Raw genomic sequence first — 19,740 nt, 5'->3', positions numbered from 1 at the left:
GCATGGAAAAATTGCCTTCCACAAAACCAGTCGCTGGTGCCAAACAGGTTGGGGACCATTGGTTTAGACTAAGATTTTGAATATGAGTATGAAGAGTATACTTTACCCTTTCTTACTGCTTTTTATATGAAGCTAGTGTAGCTCTCCTAAAATTTTTTTGAATTATTGAGGAAAGTGTTTCTGAACAGAATTCAATTTCTAATTTCTTATCGCATTTATCACCACCATCTCATTTATCCTGCTGTTATTTATGATATTCCCTAAAAAACATCTCCTTGGTCTTACATAGACTTCTAAAATTCTTTCCAAAATGCTACTTAGATTTTTTTGAGTCCCCCCCCCCGGTATCCTTACCATTCATTAATGCCTCAGATTGTGTTTTCTGTTTTTGACAAGCATCTCTCATTAGCACATTCGCCTAAGTTGGATTCCGGCCCCAACTCAGGTGTACAGTCCTTTCTCAGTCTTGTTGAGTATGGCTAATGGCTCACGTCCTGTTATCATCCTTTCAGGAAATGAAGATCTCAGAAACAATGGGTCTCTTCACTCAGCCAACTCCACCACCAACCTGGCTCTTACTGAGCAACAGCCATCCCCACCCAACCCAGAGCCTCCTGTGGAACAACCCCCTAAACCCAAACTGGAAGGGGTGCTGGTGAACCACAACGAGCCCCGGTCCAGCTCGAGGATCGGGCTCCGTGTGCACTTCAACCTGCCTGAAGATGACAAAGGAAGCGAAGAATCCTCTGAGGGTGGCATGGTGACCACCCAGCAGACCAGGCCAGATTCCTTCCAGGAGAGATTCAATGGACAGTCAGCAAAAATCTCTGAGCCTTCCTCACCCGTCAAAGAGCCCCCTCCAGTTCTGGCCAAACCCAAACTGTAAGTAAAAATGAGAATGGATAACCAAGAGTGCCTGTGACCTGCTCTGAGTCTGCCCTTCTTAAAAATGAAGAAGCTGAAAAGGAGGATTATGAAATGAGAGGACACACATTAAGTGCTTTGCAAGTCATATGTCCTCACATCAGTGCAAACGTGCTCTCACTACCACCCCTTACTATTCATATCCTACTTCCAAGAAATGCTGCATCTAAACTGGCTCCAAAAAATGTTTCTTCTATACTAGGCGGCTTCAGGTGAAGCACTTCTGCACTTTTCTGTTTTAATAAATTTTTTTGACTCAGCTTCTTGAGCCATTTTACTTTTTGGCTGCACTGAGCAGCTTGCACAATCTTAATTCCCCAACCAAAGATCGAACTGTGTCCCCTAAAGTGGAAGCACAGTCTTAACCTCTGTAGTGTCCGGGGAGTCCCTCCACATCCTTCAGTATTTTTTGCACCTGAATTTTTTCCTTTTTTAAAAAAATGAGGATATAGTTGACTTACAATGTTGTGCTAGTTTCTGATGGACAGCAAAGTGATTTAGTTATACATATGTATTCCTTTTCAGATTCTTTTTTCTTGTAAGTTATTACAAAATATTGAATATAGTCCCCTGTACTAAAACTGGCTGGATTTTAAAACCCAAATTCGCCACTTCTGGGATGTTATAAATATCTTTGTGTCTATTGGTCTGTTTTTTCAATTAATTTTTTTTAATTGAAGGATAATTGCTTTATAATTTTTGTGTTGGTTTCTGCCATACATCAATATGAATCAGCCATAGATATACACAGATCCTAGGTGCCGCCCACCTGAACCTTCCTCCCACCTCTATACGCTTCTTACAAAGCCCTTTCTTAGGTCTAATAATCTTTACAGCCTATAATTTCATCTCTCTATTTCCTGTTTCTACTTCAGCTTAAGTTTTTATACTCATTATAGAAAAGATATCAACTGTTTTTCAGATAGTTCCTTGGTATGGCTAGATATGCTGTGGCAATCACAGTAGGCTTCACATAAATGTAATGGGATGAAAGAAGTCATAAAAATTCAGGCACCTCTGGATCTGATGCACTTGTGGCCCAAACCCTCTTCAGAGCTTCCATCAGCGTCCTGTTGCAATATTTAACGTGCATCCACAGTAAAGCAAACATTGAACGTGACAGTACTATTATGTTCTGTTTGATCCACACATCAAAGTCATAAAAGTTACATTGATAAGTACATAGACCTTTAAATATCAACAATGAAATCTACAGTAATAGGACTCCCATCATGTGTTCCTTGGTGCTGACCACAAGGTACTCACTGGAAGCAGCTCATGTTGCTTAGTTTTATATTTTTCTCCCTACCACACAAATTCTGGGCATAAAATTAAATGTTACAAAACATACAAGTTACACCCAGAAATACTTCAGTTTAGTCACTCTGTCTTGTCTGACTCTTTGTGACCCCATGGACTGCAGCACACCAGGCCTCCCTGTCCATCACAAACTCCTAGAATTTACTCAAACTCAAGTCCATTGAGTTGGTGATGCCATCCAACCATCTCATCCTCTATTGTCCCCTTCTCCTCCTGCCTTCAATCTTTCCCAGCATCAGGGTCTTTTCAAATGAGTCCGTTCTTCCCATCAGGTAGCCAAAGTATTGGAGTTTCAGCTTCAGCATCAGTCCCTCCAATGAACATTCAGGATTGATTTCCTTTAGGATGGACTGGTTGGATCTCCTTGCAGTCCAAGGGACCCTCAAGAGTCTTCTCCAACACCACAGTTCAAAAGCATCAATTCTTCGGTGCTCAGCTTTCTTTACAGTTCAACTCTCACATCCATACATGACTACTGGAGAAACCATAGCTTTGACTAGATGGACATTTGTTGGCAAAGTAATATCTCTGCTTTTTAATAGATTGTCTAGGTTGGTCATAGCTTTTCTTCCAAGGAGCAAGTGTCTTTTAATTTTATGGCTGCAGTCACCATCTTCAGTGATTTTGGGGCCCCCAAAAATAAAGTCTGTCACTGTTTCCACTGTTTCCCCATCTATTTGCCATGAAGTGATGGGACTAGATGCCATGATCTTAGTATTCTGAATGTTGAGCTTTAAGCCAACTTTTTGTACTCTCCTCTTTTGCTTTCATCAAGAGGTTCTTTAGTGGTTCTTCACTTTCTGTGTGAAAGGGTGGTGTCATCTGCATATCTGAGGTTATTGATATTTCTCCCTGTAATCTTGATTCCAGCTTGTGCTTCATCCAGCCCAGTGTTTCTCATGATGTACTCTGCATATAAATTAAACTTCTGTCCCCTCAAAGTTCTGCCAGTCACAGGAAAGAGGAATTACTTGAAGTAAAAAGAAGGGAAGAGGTTATTGTAGGGATATAAGGAGGAATGGGAAACAAAACACAGCCAGGCCCTGCACAGAGAAGGAGAGTAGGGAGTCAGTGATAGCTTACGGTGAACAATGTTGGATTTGTGATCTCCGAAGAAGATTTAGCTTTGGGACCAGGGACCAGGCTTGATCACTCAAGAGCTTTCGTGTAGCAGAGTTTTAGTAAAGTGAAAAGGGACAGAGAAAGCTTCTGACATAGATATCAGAAGGGGGATGGAGAGTGCCCCCTTCGCTAGTGTTAGCAAGGGAGTTATATACTTTTTCAACTGGTCATTATAGTAAATCAAAAGAATTTCTCAAAGTTGTAAAGATCTTACTAGGCCCACTCCCACAATTTACTTTTGAAGATGACAGGATTAGAACTAACAATAGAAAGATCTTACCAGACCCACTCCCATAATAAACATTCTAAAATAACAGGATTAGTCAGAAGGTTTTCAAAGAGAAACTGTCCTCAAACAGGATACATTGTTGTTATATAATCCTTAGTACAGAGTTTAAACTGAGTTCTTTGTTGTGTAATCATCAATTCTGGGCTTAAAGAAACAAATATTTTATGAGACTAAAACTAAGGAATGTAGAGAAAAAAAAAAGACATTTGTCCTTTTTTCCTCCTTGAGAATTCCAGATATCTATCTCCTCCTCAAGAGCCCCAGATCCCTCTCTCTCTTCCTCAGGGACCCCAGACTTGTTATCAACCTGCCTAGGGACTGACTCTCTCATTAGGAGCTAGGATCACATGTATGGTCAGTCCGGCTTCTATCTGCTGTTCATGCTCCGTCCTGAGCACCCCCTTGCTTCCTCTTTGCATATCCTCTCCACTCTTCTGTCTTGGAAGCCTCATCAACTCATATCCGGCCCATAATGACATGTCCTATCACAATTTGTGTCCAGTTCCACTGTTAACTGGGCTTCCCTGTGGCTCAGCTAGTAAAGAATCTGCCTGCAATGCAGGAGACCTGGGTTCGATCCTGGGGCGTTGGGAAGATCCCCTGGAGAACGGAAAGGCTACCCACTCCAGTATTCTGGCCTGGAGAATTCCATGGACTCTATAGTCCATGGGGTCGCAAAGAGTCGGACACCACTGAGGGACTTTCACTTTCACTTTGTTTTCACTGCTAACTACATCGTTCTCAGTAGCTCCATTCCAAATACCAATCAGCCCATCCTTGTCAGGTGCAGAGGATTTAGGTTTACAGGGAAGAAGAGCCAAACGGATCAAATCACAACTGTGTGTGAAGGCAATTCCCAGAGAAGCGAGTTGTGGGAACAGGTAACCCCAGACAATCCATTTGCCATTTTGTAGAGCCTCCACTTACTATTAGATTTACCTTCATGTTGCAGAAAGTCCAAAGTAACAGTGAGTTAAATACATGAGGGTTTATTTTTCTATGAAATAAAGGAATTAGAGGGGCTGCTGGGGCTGTTATCAGGGCTCTATAGTCATTAAGAACCCAGTCTTTTATCTTCTGCTCTGCCATTTTAGCACTGGCTTCTTCTCCAAGTACTCTCATGGTCCAAGAGGGTACTTGACTAGACAGTGGTCTAGTCATCACGTCTGCGTTTCAAGCAGCAGAAAGAACAAATGGGTAGAAGTCGTGATATTACTGTCTTTTAAAGGAGTCTTCTAAGGACTCACTCCAAATCACCTGCTTATATTTCACTGGCCAGAACTTAGTCACATGGCATACTAACAAAGGAAGCTGGGAAGTGTAGTCTTTAGCTGCACAAGTTGGCTCCATGGGTAAAATCAAGTCCCTTTACAAAGGGGAGAATTAAGTAGTCAGCCAGCAGTAGCTACCACATGAAATTTTCAATGAATATACAAATTCTACTAAGTTATGTAGTGACACCTTCTAAAAATCCAGTCCTCAGCACTATATAATTCTTTAATATGTCTTGCCTTCCTTAAATTTCGTATTAGAGACAAGAATATGCATGCGGATGCTCCCCGCTTCCTCCGTTTTTCCTTCCTCCCTCTCTCTCTCTCATACACACACATACTCCCTTTGTGAATCCACATGCTTACACACTTTCTTACTGGTTTTAACCTTATTGATGTTAATCTTTTAGGTTTTTACATTAAAACATATTGACTCAGTAATCTTGAGGATACCATTTTCTGCTTGTTCTTCAATTTGCCATTCATATAGAAAATAGAATTCTTATAGATCTTAAAACTGCAAAGGGAAACTGTCATTTTTAAACACTATCATCAAAACCTAGATAATTTAGACTTTGAAATTTTCAACTTGAATATTAAGCTATCTAAAGAAGTGATTCTTCATCCTGGCTACACCCTAGAATAAAATGTAGAGCTTCTGAAAAATATTTATGCCTTGCACCCCAGCTGAATCATAATCTCTCCACAGATTATTCTTAGGTACAGCCAGTTGGAAACTACGAGTGTAAAAGTTGGTGAACCTGACTTACAACCCATTGTCACCCCACCCAGCCCCATACACACATTCCTCCATGGCCAGAAAAACAAGAATAAACATTTAAAGTGGATAAAATGTCAGAGACAAAATGAGAATGTACTGGGAAAACGTATGCTTTGGGGACAAGTGTTTCTCTAGAGCAGCGGTTCTCAGTCTTGGATGCAGGCAAGAATCACCTAGAGGCCTGCTGTTCAAAGCACTGGCATCCCCTTGGGGCCTGATAGAACTAATACAAGCTCTAGTATTCCACTAAGACCTACTGAACCAGAAGCCCTGGGCGTGGGACCCAGATTTCTATCTTTTTAACAAGCCCAACAGAGGATTCTGAAGCTCGCTGAAGTTTAAGAACAATTCACCTACACTTAAAAACTATGCCTGGATCCTTTCCCAGGCCAATTGACTCTCTAGCCAGTGGTGCCTAAATTAGTGAGGTTTCTTTGCCTTTTATGCTCCCTGCACAGCCAGCATGATTACCACTGCTAAAACCACAGCTAAATCTGATTGCAAGGACACATTTACCCAGAATTAGTTATCTTAATCAGTGGTGCACTGGCAAATGTTTTAATTACCAACAGAGGCAGGGAAGCCCTGACTTGCAGCACTTGCCAATTTCCTCCCACCAGGGATGATTTCAAGTTACTAAAGAAAGATCGTTGAACTGGGAATTGGGATGAGGTGTGCACAATCTCCTCTCCAGAGCCAATGAGAGCTGGCTCCAGAGCACACCGCCCCAACTGTTGTCGCCAAAACTGCTTTCAAAGGTACTTGATACAATAGCCCAAGTTTGTTCTACAGTGCTTATCATGAAGCCTTGACATTTTATCTCAACCACTTAAAATCCCTAAGAAATTCTTTCATATTCCAGAACCACAATAAGAAGCAACCTTAACATTTTTGAAACCCATGTTCATTCTTACAAATCTTAAAATTGGCATCTGTAGTTCAGAAACTGAAAAATATAATAGCCACAATTTGTTGATCACTCAATTGATTTAGGTGATTCATCTACCAATTCTCACAACAATGTGAAGAGAAATTACTTACTCCTATTTTACTTATGAAGAAATCGGGGTCGAAAAAACCTAGAAACCACACCAAACCACACACATAATCAGTGGCAGAGCCAGGATTAGGATTAAATCTTTCTGCTGAGGCCATATTTTTGAGCATTATGCTTTAACTAAGTTGTGACAAGAGAAAAGATATTTTCAGATAACCCGAGAGTGTTGATAATCTACAGAAAGAAAGCTTGGGTATAACCCTGATTTCAGAAATCCTCACAGCAACAAGATGTGAACAGCTGAGCGTACAGCAATTTATGATAGGCTGTTATTTTGAATTAGAAAGGTTTAGGGTTTTGTATGCTTTGTAATTAACTTTTCCTTTCTTCTTTCACTGCAATGTGTATCATTATTAAATAGTAAATTCTATAACTGAATTGAATGACAACAACAAATATGTCGTATGTAAATAACCACTCGTTATTTGTGTTACATGCATATATAGAAAGATTTTTTTAAGCCCTGAATAGTTCATACTATCTGAGGCATATTTGTATATCCTATAGCACCTAGCAAAGTAAACATACAGAAGATTCAATAAAAGTTTGTGGACTACTAGAATTGACACCTTGCCCTGTTGTAATGAATAAGCAAATTGAAACAGGTGTTTTAAATCCCTTCTGAAACAAGATAGAGCTTAGTAACATTTGGAGAAAAAAAGTCATGTCCAACTCTTTGTGACACCATGGACTGTAGCCCGCCAGGCTCCACTGTCCATGGGAGTCTCCAGGCAAAAATACTGGAGTGGGTTGCAATTCCCTTCTCCAGGGGACCTTCCTGACCCAGGGATCAAACCCAGGTCTCCTGCATTGCAGCAGATTCATCATCTGAGCCATCAGGGAAGCCTATCAATCAAAAAGACACATTATTCTCAAATGAATTCTTCCAGAATCTTAGATAATCAAAACAATTTGATGCTGTATCTCATATATCATTATGTTTAAGGTTTGTGACCCTCCAATATACTGCATTAAATTATAAGGGCCAAGATGCTATTTAAAGTCTGACTTAAAGTTAAAAGCTAGTTCTTGGTTTTCATTCAATGGGAACTAAAAGAAAATCAGAATCAATATCAAGTGACTTCCTGGCCCCTTTTTTTCATCCCCAGCTTTCTAAGATCACTTAGTTTTCATATACTACTTTTTCTACTTCCAAACCACAAGAAAATATTTCTGCATCATCATCAGATTAAAATTTACTCAAGAATACAATACAAACCTGTCCTAAAAATCACACAACATTGTCTTTATGCTATAGATTCACAGAATGGGACCTGCCAAATATGAGATCCATTAACAGTGTAAAGGTCTTATATTCTCATGCCATTGGGAAAGTTAACACCAGCAGAAATAATGTTAATTGTGTACATTTTTCTAAGGGTATCTAAGAAAGATACTTCTACTTCTCTTGATTGCTAAATAAAATGAAAAGGTTTAATTAATTTTACTTTATTCTCTCAGCTTAAATACTAATTTCTAAAAGGGGGGAAGAAAGTTACTCTGCCAAGTGGGGCTAGTACTTCTAAATTCTTAGTTTAATCCAAGATGAGAGTTTTCATAGTTTAACAAAGGATCATACAGTATGTAGCATTTGACAGGAGAAAGTATTTTAATGAAAGCAGAGATTGGTCTCTACTTTGTGAAGTTACTCTTCCATATATTGTGTATCAAAAATGTCAACGAAGGGAAGGAAAACTGCCTTAAACTCCAATGATTTTTTTAAATCAAGGTTTGGAGAGCCTTCTGACTCAATCTTTTTTAAAAAATATATAGTTTCATTTATTATTTAGTTTTTATTGTACTGGGTCTTCGCTACTGTGCAGGCTTTTCTCTAGTTGCCCTGCACAGGCTTCTCATTGCAGGAGGGGTGGGGGGTGGGGCTTTTGTTGTTGTTGCAGAGCACTGGCTCTAGGACACACAGGCTACAGCAGTTGTGGCTCCAGGGTCCAGAGCACAGGCTCAATAGTTGTTGCCCACGAGTTCAGTTGCTCCACAGCATATGGAATCCTCCCAGATCAGAGATCGAATCCATGTGTCCTGCATCAGCAGGATTCTTTATCACTGAGCCTCCAGAGAAGCCCCTGACTTGATATTGTTGGTGTTGACTTTCCCAATGGTATGAAAATGTAGAATAGATCTCATGTTCAGCAGATCATCTTCTATGTTCCAGGTATACTTTCAGAGAACATAAAACCATGGTGGTTGAAGCACTGTGGGCTCACTTGTGGCTCCTCCTATGGTTATTTTCTCAAGAGGAGAGTCTCCTAAACAGCAAAACTTGACAGCCCTGACAATTTGATGCATATATAGTATTTAGTGGAGAAGGCGATGGCACCCCACTCCAGTGCTCTTGGATGGATGGAAAATCCCATGGATGGAGGAGCCTGGTTGGCTGCAGTCCATGGGGTCGCTAAAAGTCAGACACAACTGAGCGACTTCACTCTCACTTTTCACTTTCCTGCATTGGAGAAGGAAATGGCAACCCACTCCAGTGTTCTTGCCTGGAGAATCCCAGGGACAGAGAAGCCTGGTAGGCTGCCGTCTATGGGGTCGCACAGAGTCGGACACGACTGAAGTGACTTAGCAGCAGCAGCAGCAGCATAGTATTTAGACATTTTCCATTTTATTTATTAAAAAATAATTAACTATTTTAAGAGAAAGTATTAGACTGTGGGACTTAAGGCAAATCATACGATTCTGTGAGTCAGATTTCTTTAAATAGAGAAAGTGCTCCCAGCTTGATCATCTTCCTTTTTTTAGGCACAAGCCAAGTCTAAGGCAACATTTATAATTATGGTGACCATATAATCTAGCATTGAAACCATGACATTTTTGAGAGCAAAAGAGCACCAGTAGTAATTATGGCAGGAAAACAGGCATAAAGGAGGATGGTCTAGAATGCATCGAAACATATGGTTACCTTATCTATAAAGCTTTGTTGTTAGAAGAGGATGAGAAACACCAAGACATATCCAGCTGCTTTGCTAAGGTTTGCTCTAAAATGAGGCAGAGTGATGAATCCAGCACATTTTGTGGGGAATTCAGTCCTCTTTAGTGTTAGTAACTAACATCAGTGTGTAGCTCAACACCTTCTGTCCAGGAGCCCAACCCTAACCCTAACCCTAGTTCAGTTCAGTTCAGTCACTGAGTCATGTCTGAGTCTTTGCAACCCCATGGACTGCAGCACACTAGGCCTCCCTGTCCATCACCAACTCCCAGAATTTACTCAAACTCACGTCCATTGACTCGATGATGTCATCCAGCCATCTCATCCTCTGTCGTCCCCTTCTCCTCCCGCCTTCAATCTTTCCCAGCATCAGGGTCTTTTCAAATGAGTCAGTTCTTCCCATCAGGTAGCCAAAGTATTGGAGTTTCAGCTTCAGCATCAGTCCCTCCAATGAACATTCAGGACTGATTTCCTTTAGGATGGACTGGTTGGATCTCCTTGCAGTCCAAGGGACTCTCAAGAGTCTTCTCCAGCATCACAGTTCAGAAGCATCAATTCTTCGGCGCTCAGCTTTCTTTGTAGTCCAACTCTCACATCCATATGTGACTACCAGAAAAACCATAGCTTTGACTAGACGGACCTTTGTTGGTAAAGTAATGTCTCTGCTTTTTATTTATTTATTTATTTTTCTGCTTTTTAATATGCTGTCTAGGTTGGTCATAACTTTCCTTCCAAGGAGCGTCTTTTAATTTCATGGCCTACCTACCCCTAACCCAGATACTATCTACTCATCTTGGAACTTTAAGCATTCCCAACAAGAGGGCCATTGTTTCTATTTCTTCTTCCTAATTTATAAACATTCTAAAATGGGGCTGCTGTGTTGCCCAACACCAGGGTCACAATACAAAGCACAAAATGTCAATAAATGATGCCTCATGGAGTTGTGCATTGTGGTGGCCTTTCCCTTCTTCCTGGCAATCAAACAGATCTGGAAAGAAGGAGAGAGCTCACAAGAAACTGATTGGCTGATTGCTGGCCGCTCTGGCTGTGCATTTTTAGCAGATACTGGGTTGACCAAAAAGTTCATTCTGATTTCTGAAAGAACTTTTTGACCAACCCAACAATAAAGAGCCTGTCTGGACACTTTCTGATGGGTGAGGCGATGGTGACAGTTTCTCTTCTCTCCCCCGACTCTTGTTTTGTGTGCAGTGACTCCAGTCAGCTACAACAGCTTCACAACCAAGTTTTACTGGAACAACACCATTTGCAAAACCCATCTCCTTCATCTCCTAAGGAATTTCCTTTCAACATGAGTGTTTTGAACTCCACTACTGTTCCGGCAGTGACGGTGTCCAGCAAGCATGCGAAGGCCCCTCCATCACAGACATTCAGCTTGGCCCGGCCAAAGCACTTCTTCCCCTCTACAAGTACCACTGTGGCCTCCGTGTCCCCTTCCAGCTCTCCAGTGTTCACCCTGAGCAGCACTCCTCAAGCCATGCAGAGGACAGTGAGCAAAGAAAGCCTCTTAGTTACTCACCCCTTGGCTCAAACCAAATCTCTAGGAGGGGCCTCCATCCAAAATGAGCCGCTCCCCACTCCAGCTCCAACAGAGCCAGCACAACTGCCACTCACGTTTTCCATCTCCAGCGGAAACCAGTTTCAGCCCCGCTGTGTGTCCCCAGCTCCTGTCTCTCCCACTGGCCGGATTCAGAACCCAGTGGCTTTCCTCAGCTCCGTTCTGCCTTCTCTCCCTGCCATCCCACCCACCAATGCCATGGGGCTGCCTAAAAGCGCACCATCCATGTAAGTATCTCTGAAATTTGAGTCTTTATTAAATTGGTTACAACACTGCTTCTGTTTTATGTTTTGGGTTTTTGGCCAAAAGGCATGTGGGACCTTAGCTCTCTGACCAGGGATTGAACCCCCACCTCCTGAATTGGAAGGTTATGTCTTAACAAGTGGACCACCAGGGAGGTCCCTCATTGAGGTTTCTTGATGTAAAAGATGTCATTTAAGAAGGGGTCTGCATAAGAATAGCTTAGTCTAGGATAGGCCTGTCACTTATCACTATCATTTATCCTTTATAATCCTATCTCATAGACAAAATGGATATTGAACACCTTAGGACAAAAGTACGTGATTATTTTAAATATGGGCTTCCCTGGTGGCTCAGATGGTAAAGAATCCACGTGAATGCAGGAGACCCAAGTTGGGAAGATCCCCTGGAAGAGGGCATGGCAACCCACTCCAGTATTCCTGCCTGGAGAATCCCATGGACAGAAGAGCCTGGGGGGCTACAGTCTATGGGGTCACAAAGAATCAGACATGAATGAAGTGACTTAGCATGCAGGCATTTTAAATATATTTTTATAATTTAAATACTGAAAACACCTCTATACGCAGATTCTTTGCTCAGCGCTCAACTTTTGCACACAAGATGCCCTACATAAGTGCTTGATGACTCCTGGTGTATGGTTGTCATTCCAACCACTCTGATTCCTAGGCCTTTGTACCCTGACCAGGGCTTTTCATGAGTGACTTAGGGGTGAATTAATTTTACAGGCCATCCCAGGGACTAATGAAGAAAAATACAAAGTCTTCCCACCCAGTGAGTGATGATTACATCCGTGAAACTAAGAATGCGGTGATTCTAGACTTGGGAAAAAAGATGAATTTCAGTGATGTCAGATCAAACCAGCAGGTAAGACTGTTGGGTTCAGATGATTTATTGGAATTTCATTGTAAGGAATGTAAGTTTGCTTAATTCAGTCCTTAGGTCACCTGACCTCAGTGAAACTGACACTGCAGCTTTGGAAGGCAGAGTCCAGACTGACCATGGTTTGTGCAGGAAATTTGTCCACATGGACCCACAGTTCTTCATTAGCCCAATAGCTAATTCAGTTTACTTGTTTACATGTGTTTACCTAGAATAGAGTCGGTTGAGAGGGACTAGATAGTCTGCTTTCCATTCCAGCAATCCTCTGCTCAGTATTGGCAAACACCATCACATCTTTGAGACATTTCAATATCTGAGCCTTGAGGTGATCTGGACTTGAAGGAACTCTGGAGTTCCAAGCTGTCTCTTATCTGATTCCTTCAACCCTAATGTGCCTGGGGATTGCTCACCAGTTCCTCTCAATCTTTACATTAGGTTAAAGTTTGTGTGAAACAGCCATTAGCCAATATCCTGTGGTTCAACCTGTACAACCCCCTGCTTTCTAGTTTACCCTGAAGGAGAAAAAGGAAAGTCATATGCAAGCATTATATGAAAGAAACACTATTTTATTTGAACTAGTTTTTCTTTTTCGTCTGTGCCACATAGCATGCAGGATCTTAGTTCCCTGATCAAGGATCAAACCCATGCCCCCTATAGTGGAAGCATGGAGTTTAAACCACTAGATCACCAGGGAAGTCCTGAGCCATTTATCTTTGCTTTCTGTACGGTGGTTATTTTTTAAATGCAGATATATATTTTAATAATTTAACTCTTGGTTTATTTCCTCAGGTAGGAACTGATTAAAATTGATTTTCAAATAGAACATAAAATTTTAGTGAAAACTGTATGTCAAATATTGTGCAGTCTGTGATATAAGTGACCCTGGAAACAAGATCTGACACTCCCCTGACCATATGCTGCTTTCCTTCATGTTTTTAAATCTTACTTCCAGTGGAGCCACTGATACACAGTATTTTACTAGTGTATTATATGTTGGGAAATTCTTACTGAGTGCATTCTTTTGAATATAGTGTCTACAGTACTCAAAACTGGAACTTCCCTGGTGGTCCAATGGTTAAGACTTTGCCTTCCAATGCAGGGGGTGTGAGTTCAATCCCTGGTAGGGGAGATTCACATGCCTCAGGGCCAAGAAACCAAAACATGAAACAGGCAATATTGCAACAAATTCAATAAAGACTTTAAAAATGGTTCACATCAAGTAATACCTTTTTTAAAATGCTCAAAATAATGCTTTAAAATGTTTTTTAAAATTGACTTTAAATTATTGACTTGAAGCAATTGGAAATATTTAAGCTTGCCATAATCAAGTACACTTTTCATATATCATTTCATCAGATTCATACATATCTGGGAGGCAAATACCAAGGCAACTATGCTTCTTTTCCATCTTCTAGATAGAGACACTGAGGCACAGTTGTCAACCTGTCAGGTCAGTGGTAGAACAGGAACCAGAGGCCTGGTTTCCAAGACATTCACACATTTTCCCTGAACCTCTGCAGTCTTCTGCAGTTTACGACAATTACCTCCAAACCCCATAAACGTTGCTCTGTCTAGCACAGATTTGTTTTCCTATAATACTGTCATCACAGTTGTGGTTGTTAATCCTTCTAAGTATCACTGAAATCAGAGCTGTGTTCAGACTGTCTTTTACAACTCAGACAGGGAGCGATTAGAACCCTGTAAAAACGATACCAAGTCAGCACAGGGTCTGTCTGGTTTTACCTTTATGGTTACTCTGTAGGGAGATTCATGCTAATCCATTGCCCAACTAAAGGGAAAGTAGGGTTTTTCTCTAATATGAACTGTGAGTACATGTAAACATGAATTTCCATGAGTAGAGTGCTATAAATCCAGTAGAACTCTATTAAGCCTCCATCATGAATTAAATTCAAGGCTAACAGCAGGAACTTGGAGTCTCAAAAAGTATCTCAAGCCTTCCCATCTGAAAACTGTGACACATGTCAGTGTTCTTCTGACGATTATTATTCTTAGAGTTACTACAGTATGTTAATTACAGAATTGATCTTACACAGCATTCTGTGCCAATGAAATGAAATGAAAGCCAAGCTACATAATGCAATTCAGGAAACTAAGGAGCTATCTGAGATGGAATGCTTGCATTAGGTTGGTAGATGTTGATCTGAGGAAGTTTTGAGGCCATATTACAATACTGTTTTGTTCACTGCTGTCTTGGGAAACAATAGGGGAAAAGTCATGAAGAACTGTTTAAATGTGCTGTGGCCCACTGATGAAGTTAAGAAGAAAATCTGTTTAGAAAAAGTGGAAAAGAATCATAAAGAAACATGAGTATTGACAGCTGTCTATACCTGCATTCTAGGTACATGGGAATATAGATGATCTATTTTTTTACTCCCACATTAGCTTTAGACATTTAATGTCTTATTTCAACTTTCATCCTTGACCTCATTTCTCTGGAAACCTCCCCATCTCTTTATTCTGATCCTCCCTCCCATTTTTCAAATGAAAACTTTTAAAAGTGTGGCTCCCAGATACTCTCCTGTATGACAAGGAGGAAAAAATACCTAATTCTTGCTCTGCCTTTTTTTCCTCTAATCTCCTTCTTCTCTAAGCGCCTTAGTCATTTCTTCTATTTAAATCTTACCTCTTTCATCTCTTACCATGAATTCTTCATGAAAATTCTCCCTTGAGTGCAAATAAATAATCTTGCCATCTATTTCTTTTCTAATAAAAGTACCATGTGTCACTGGCCTTACATTTTTCACCGTGGGCATGGTAGGACCCTGAGTGATGGAACAATGAAGTGTCCCATGTCATCTGCTGTGGGTTCACCCAGGATGTACTAGTCACAAGCTCCCTGAGAGCTGGAGTCGGGGGAGGAGGGTCTTGCTCATTGCTGCACCCCTGCTGTGTCTGGCCCAGAGGAGGTGCCCAGGGAATATCTGTTGAATTAAGTCACAACTCTGGGATTTATATTAGTTTCAGATAGGATAATGAAACTTTTGACCAAGGAGAAAATTTTGGATTTGTTGCATCTCTATAGAAAATATCTCACTTGACTACAGGGATTCTGATTATACCTAATTATAGATACTATCACCATGATAATAATCTATTTTAATCAACTGACTGCTGCTGCTGCTCTAAGTCGCTTCAGTCGTATCCGACTCTGTGTGACCCCATAGACAGCAGCCCACTAGGCTCCCCCATCCCTGGGATTCTCCAGGCAAGAACACTGGAGTGGGTTGCCATTTCCTTCTCCAATGCATGAAAGTGAAAAGTGAAAGTGAAGTCACTCAGTCATGTCTGACTCTTAGCAACACCATGGACTGCAGCCTACCAGGCTCCTCCATCCATGGGATTTTCCAGGCAAGGGTACTGGAGTGGGGTGCCATTGCCTTCTCCAAATCAACTGACTAAAGAGATGAAAACTTTAAAAAATAGCAAAATTAAGCAAAGCTCTGGCATTAACTGAAGCTTTAAAGGTAAATCTGTGAATCATTTAGTGATTATTTATTCTTAAAGACAAAATTTGGATTTAAAGTATTTTTAAATACTTTAAAAGGAGGTCTGCCTCCTCCACAGGAGAGTCTGTTTTATAGAATGCTGTACCACCAGTGCCTATTATAGTATTCTAAGAATCTGGCAGTAAGGATAGGGCGGGGGGCTATGAAGCCTGGTTATTTCTACTGAAGGTGGCATGTAGTATTAGATACATGGTAAAAGAAGACATCCTCTGTGTATGTTAAAGTTTATCTAGGAATCTTTGATCTGCTGCCCATACTGTGGGCTGTCCCAGGAACAAAGGAGAATGCCTTCTCTAACGCACACAACTTCCTTTAGCACACACTGTACCCAGAGTTGGTTGGGAGCCCTTTGAGCAGGCTCTTCCAGCTGGTTTGATCCTACTTGGTTATTTGCCCCGAAGCCCAGACTCAGAACCCAGCTCAGGGCACTGAGTGTCAGATCATGCCCCATGTTTTGGAAATCCGGAACCTTGGCAATGACATATCTGATTAGAGTATGTCATGACACTGTGGTTCTCAGCAGAAGGAAAGTACTCTCCACCACTCTGACAATTTGAAGGAAATTTCTGTAGATGTGTCCCAGAAACCAAATGCCTCAAGTTGTCAAACTATCAGCCTAAAGAGGATTATCTTTAAAGAAAAAAAAAAAAAAGAACCTATATTTTCAAGTGGCATATTCTTCTGAAGTAATATTTTGGCTTTTCATTTTCTTTCATAGAGCAACTGAAATTCTGTGCAATTCATTTCCATTTAAGGTCTTTAACATAAGCCTGGAAAGGATGGGCCATATGTCATTGACTTGCTGGCCACACAGACCAGATTTACACAGAAAAATATTCTCTCCTTTGAGCACAGACATCACCTACAAGCAGCCTTCACAGAAACTCCTGCTTCTTCTCACAGAGGGGACAGGGCAAGGGAAAATGGAGACCACAGCACAAATCCAGTCCTGGAAATTCAAAGTGCACAGCCACCCACAGTGCGTCAGTAGCACAACCTTTGTGCAGAACACTGCAGAAAGCACATTCAAACTTAACTTAAACATATTGCTTATTTGCAAATGTCCTTAGAAAACCTGAATCTCATCGGTCACAATTTGGAATGACAACCTTGATTTATGTATAAGAGGAGTAGTTATTCCTGGGATAACCACCTCTCAGGAGCAAAGCACCCCTCCTCTCCTCAAAAAAAAAAAAACCCCTACACCAATTCCTGCTTTGGACATGGTATGCATCTTTGTAAACATCCCAGTTGTAAAGATATGCTGCTGTAGAAACAGGCCACATACTCCTGCCACACAGTTGCATAGTTTTCTTTTCCCTAAGAATCAACTCCCCACATATTTTATGAAATCTTTCATAGAAATGCCTTGACCTACAGTATTCTTATTTGGTTGTGCATCTGTGACTCATACATCATATAACTGGCACCTTAAACAATTGTATCTTAAATGCAATTTTATTTTTTCTCCCTTTCTCCTTTTAAATTTATTCAGTGGGGCTAATCCTTCTCCTGCTCCTGGCCACCTCAAATATGAGGTAATGGCAAAACTATTTTGACCACTTTTAGTTCACATAAGGTTCTATGTTTTCTTTGTTGCAAAATACAATCTTGATCCAGAAACATGCAATGTCCAATTCCTGTAGTAACTAACACCCTAATCCTTATTCAAGAATAAGACCCCACACACAAACACCCCACACCCAGGGACCCCCCTACAAATGGGGACATCTAAAACTAGGAAGGAAGTATGGCCAACTTCTCTCTTTTTTGCTCCCTCCATCCCCCATTTCACTAACTGCTGTTCCTGACTTCTTCCTTTCCCAGCCACAGGGGGACAAAAGCTGAGCCCATGCTGGCTTTCTCTCATAGCGGTCCACATGTGCATGACAGGAATCATCACAGTCCTCTGACCTGACACCATGCAGGAGTGCGGGCCACTGAAAGCAGCCATCACTTGCCCATCAACAATAACCCACCTTGTTTCTCACCCTAGATTCCTTAGGCAGGAGTCAGATACCACCCACTGGAGGAACAGTAAGTGCTACAGATGGGTCTATTTAATCTCCCTCAATAGCCTGGAGGTGAAACGCAGGTACTCTGGGACTGGAGGTATGAGACAAACATTATTAGCTCTCTCCAAAGTCATCTCACTGGATCTTCTCCTTCCTGACTGTTTTGTATTTCTGATGAAGAATCTCAATTATCTAACCTGTCCTTGAACACCTGCTTTGAAATTTCTGTTACCTCAGGAGAAACTTACAGTTAAGATCTGGTTACAACTGTATCCTCAGTACAAAGTAACAAATAGTATATTTAGATAACTCACTGAGTGATCTGTTTTCATTACCTCCCAATTTGTAGCACTGGTAAAATAGTAAATATATAACCAATAAGTGTACTTTTATAGCAAAACAAAATGTGCATATTTTCATTATGTTGTTTCCATGGTTCCTTTGGTTAAATCAATTCAAACATTAAAAATTCCATAAAATCAGGTCCCAACTGGGTAAAATCAAGTTCCTAAAGATTGGAATGCATGGAGACAATGCAGTTTTTATATTCTCAGGCAAGTACTAAAAGCCTTATCTATCACCTATTTGTCCCTGAAGTATACACATAATCAACACTTACCACCATGCACAATAATACTTGTTTGGAAAAATTAGTTCATACTTTCAATATAGAAAGCCAGGAACTGACCAGCCCTCACTCATTATGCAGTAGGAGAAGCTGCAGAGAAGGTTCTTTAGCTTGGATCAAGGACTCCACTAAAATAGTGGCTACAGGTGGTATGGAATGGATTGGGCATCTGGGGACTTAAACAAAACAAGATGAGCTGCCATAGAACCTGAGACCTCTTGCCACCCTCACAAAAAGCCTGGGTTATCCTGAACTCCAGGATCTCATGTGAGGTTTGCAAACTATGAGAATCATTCATCTGACTATTATTTTTAAAATAATAAAACAACTTAGTACCAACCTCACATAGTAAGGGAATAAAATAACTCACTGGTTTTATTCCTAAGCATCCAAAAAACAAACATATCTGTTAAAAGGAAAAATAATACCTATTTGGGAGCATGAATGCAATTCAACAAAGATGAAAAATGAACTCCTTGTGGGATTTTTAAATTGTGAAGAATAGGAAATATTTCAAATTTGTAAGATTAGTTAAGGTATTTATGGAAAATATGTTCATTGTATAGTATTAGGGAGAATAATTTGAAATTGCTGATATTCTACCACTTTTAATCCTCAAAAAATGGCAATTTCATATGGTTCAAACTAATAGGTAGATAGCTGGAAGTTTTAAGTATTAACTATAAAAAAAACTCCCCAAATGTAGAAAATAGTCATAATACTTTTAAACTAAATTAGGTTTCAAATTAGAAGTGAACAATCTTTTACTTTAATTGGTTTGAGTTATCTGATGAAAAATGAATACACTTAACTGGAGAGTCATAATTTTTTCCTACTCTGAAAGAGCTGCTGTAGATTTATTTTGTTTACCCAGTCTAAGATGAGGCTGAGAAGAAAGATTTAAAATTGGTTCTGAGAAATTAAAACCAAGAAATATTTGGTTTCTGTGTTTCCTAAGTGCCAATTCTACACAAATTCAGGCAGTGATATATATAAAACAATAACTAGAAGACATGAGTGATGTGATTTGATAGCTTGAGATTACATCTCATGAGTCCTGAACTCAATTATTCTGCCTATGAATAGGGCAGATGCAAATCAGCCTGGTGCTCCCAAATTCACTTCAGGGGCATGCTAGTATCA

The 19,740-nt window shown here is 40.6% G+C and overlaps 1 protein-coding gene across 4 annotated transcripts in view; it reads left to right on the top strand.

The window, feature by feature from the left end:
* Positions 1–19,740, top strand: part of MYPN (myopalladin) — a 114,723-nt gene that overhangs the window by 70,637 nt on the left and 24,346 nt on the right. For all 4 annotated transcript variants that reach the window (XM_070364520.1, XM_070364519.1, XM_070364518.1 and 1 more), the window contains 3 exons: positions 513–882; positions 10,921–11,514; positions 12,274–12,412. In XM_070364520.1, the coding sequence (XP_070220621.1) occupies positions 513–882; positions 10,921–11,514; positions 12,274–12,412 (1,103 nt within the window). The remainder of the gene's footprint in view (positions 1–512; positions 883–10,920; positions 11,515–12,273; positions 12,413–19,740) is intronic.

This window comes from Bos mutus, chromosome 28 (genome assembly GCF_027580195.1).
Source record: "Bos mutus isolate GX-2022 chromosome 28, NWIPB_WYAK_1.1, whole genome shotgun sequence".
Classification (NCBI taxonomy): Eukaryota; Metazoa; Chordata; class Mammalia; order Artiodactyla; family Bovidae; genus Bos; species Bos mutus.
Note: the sequence above shows the minus strand (reverse complement) of the source record. Positions and strands in the feature narration are given on the sequence as shown.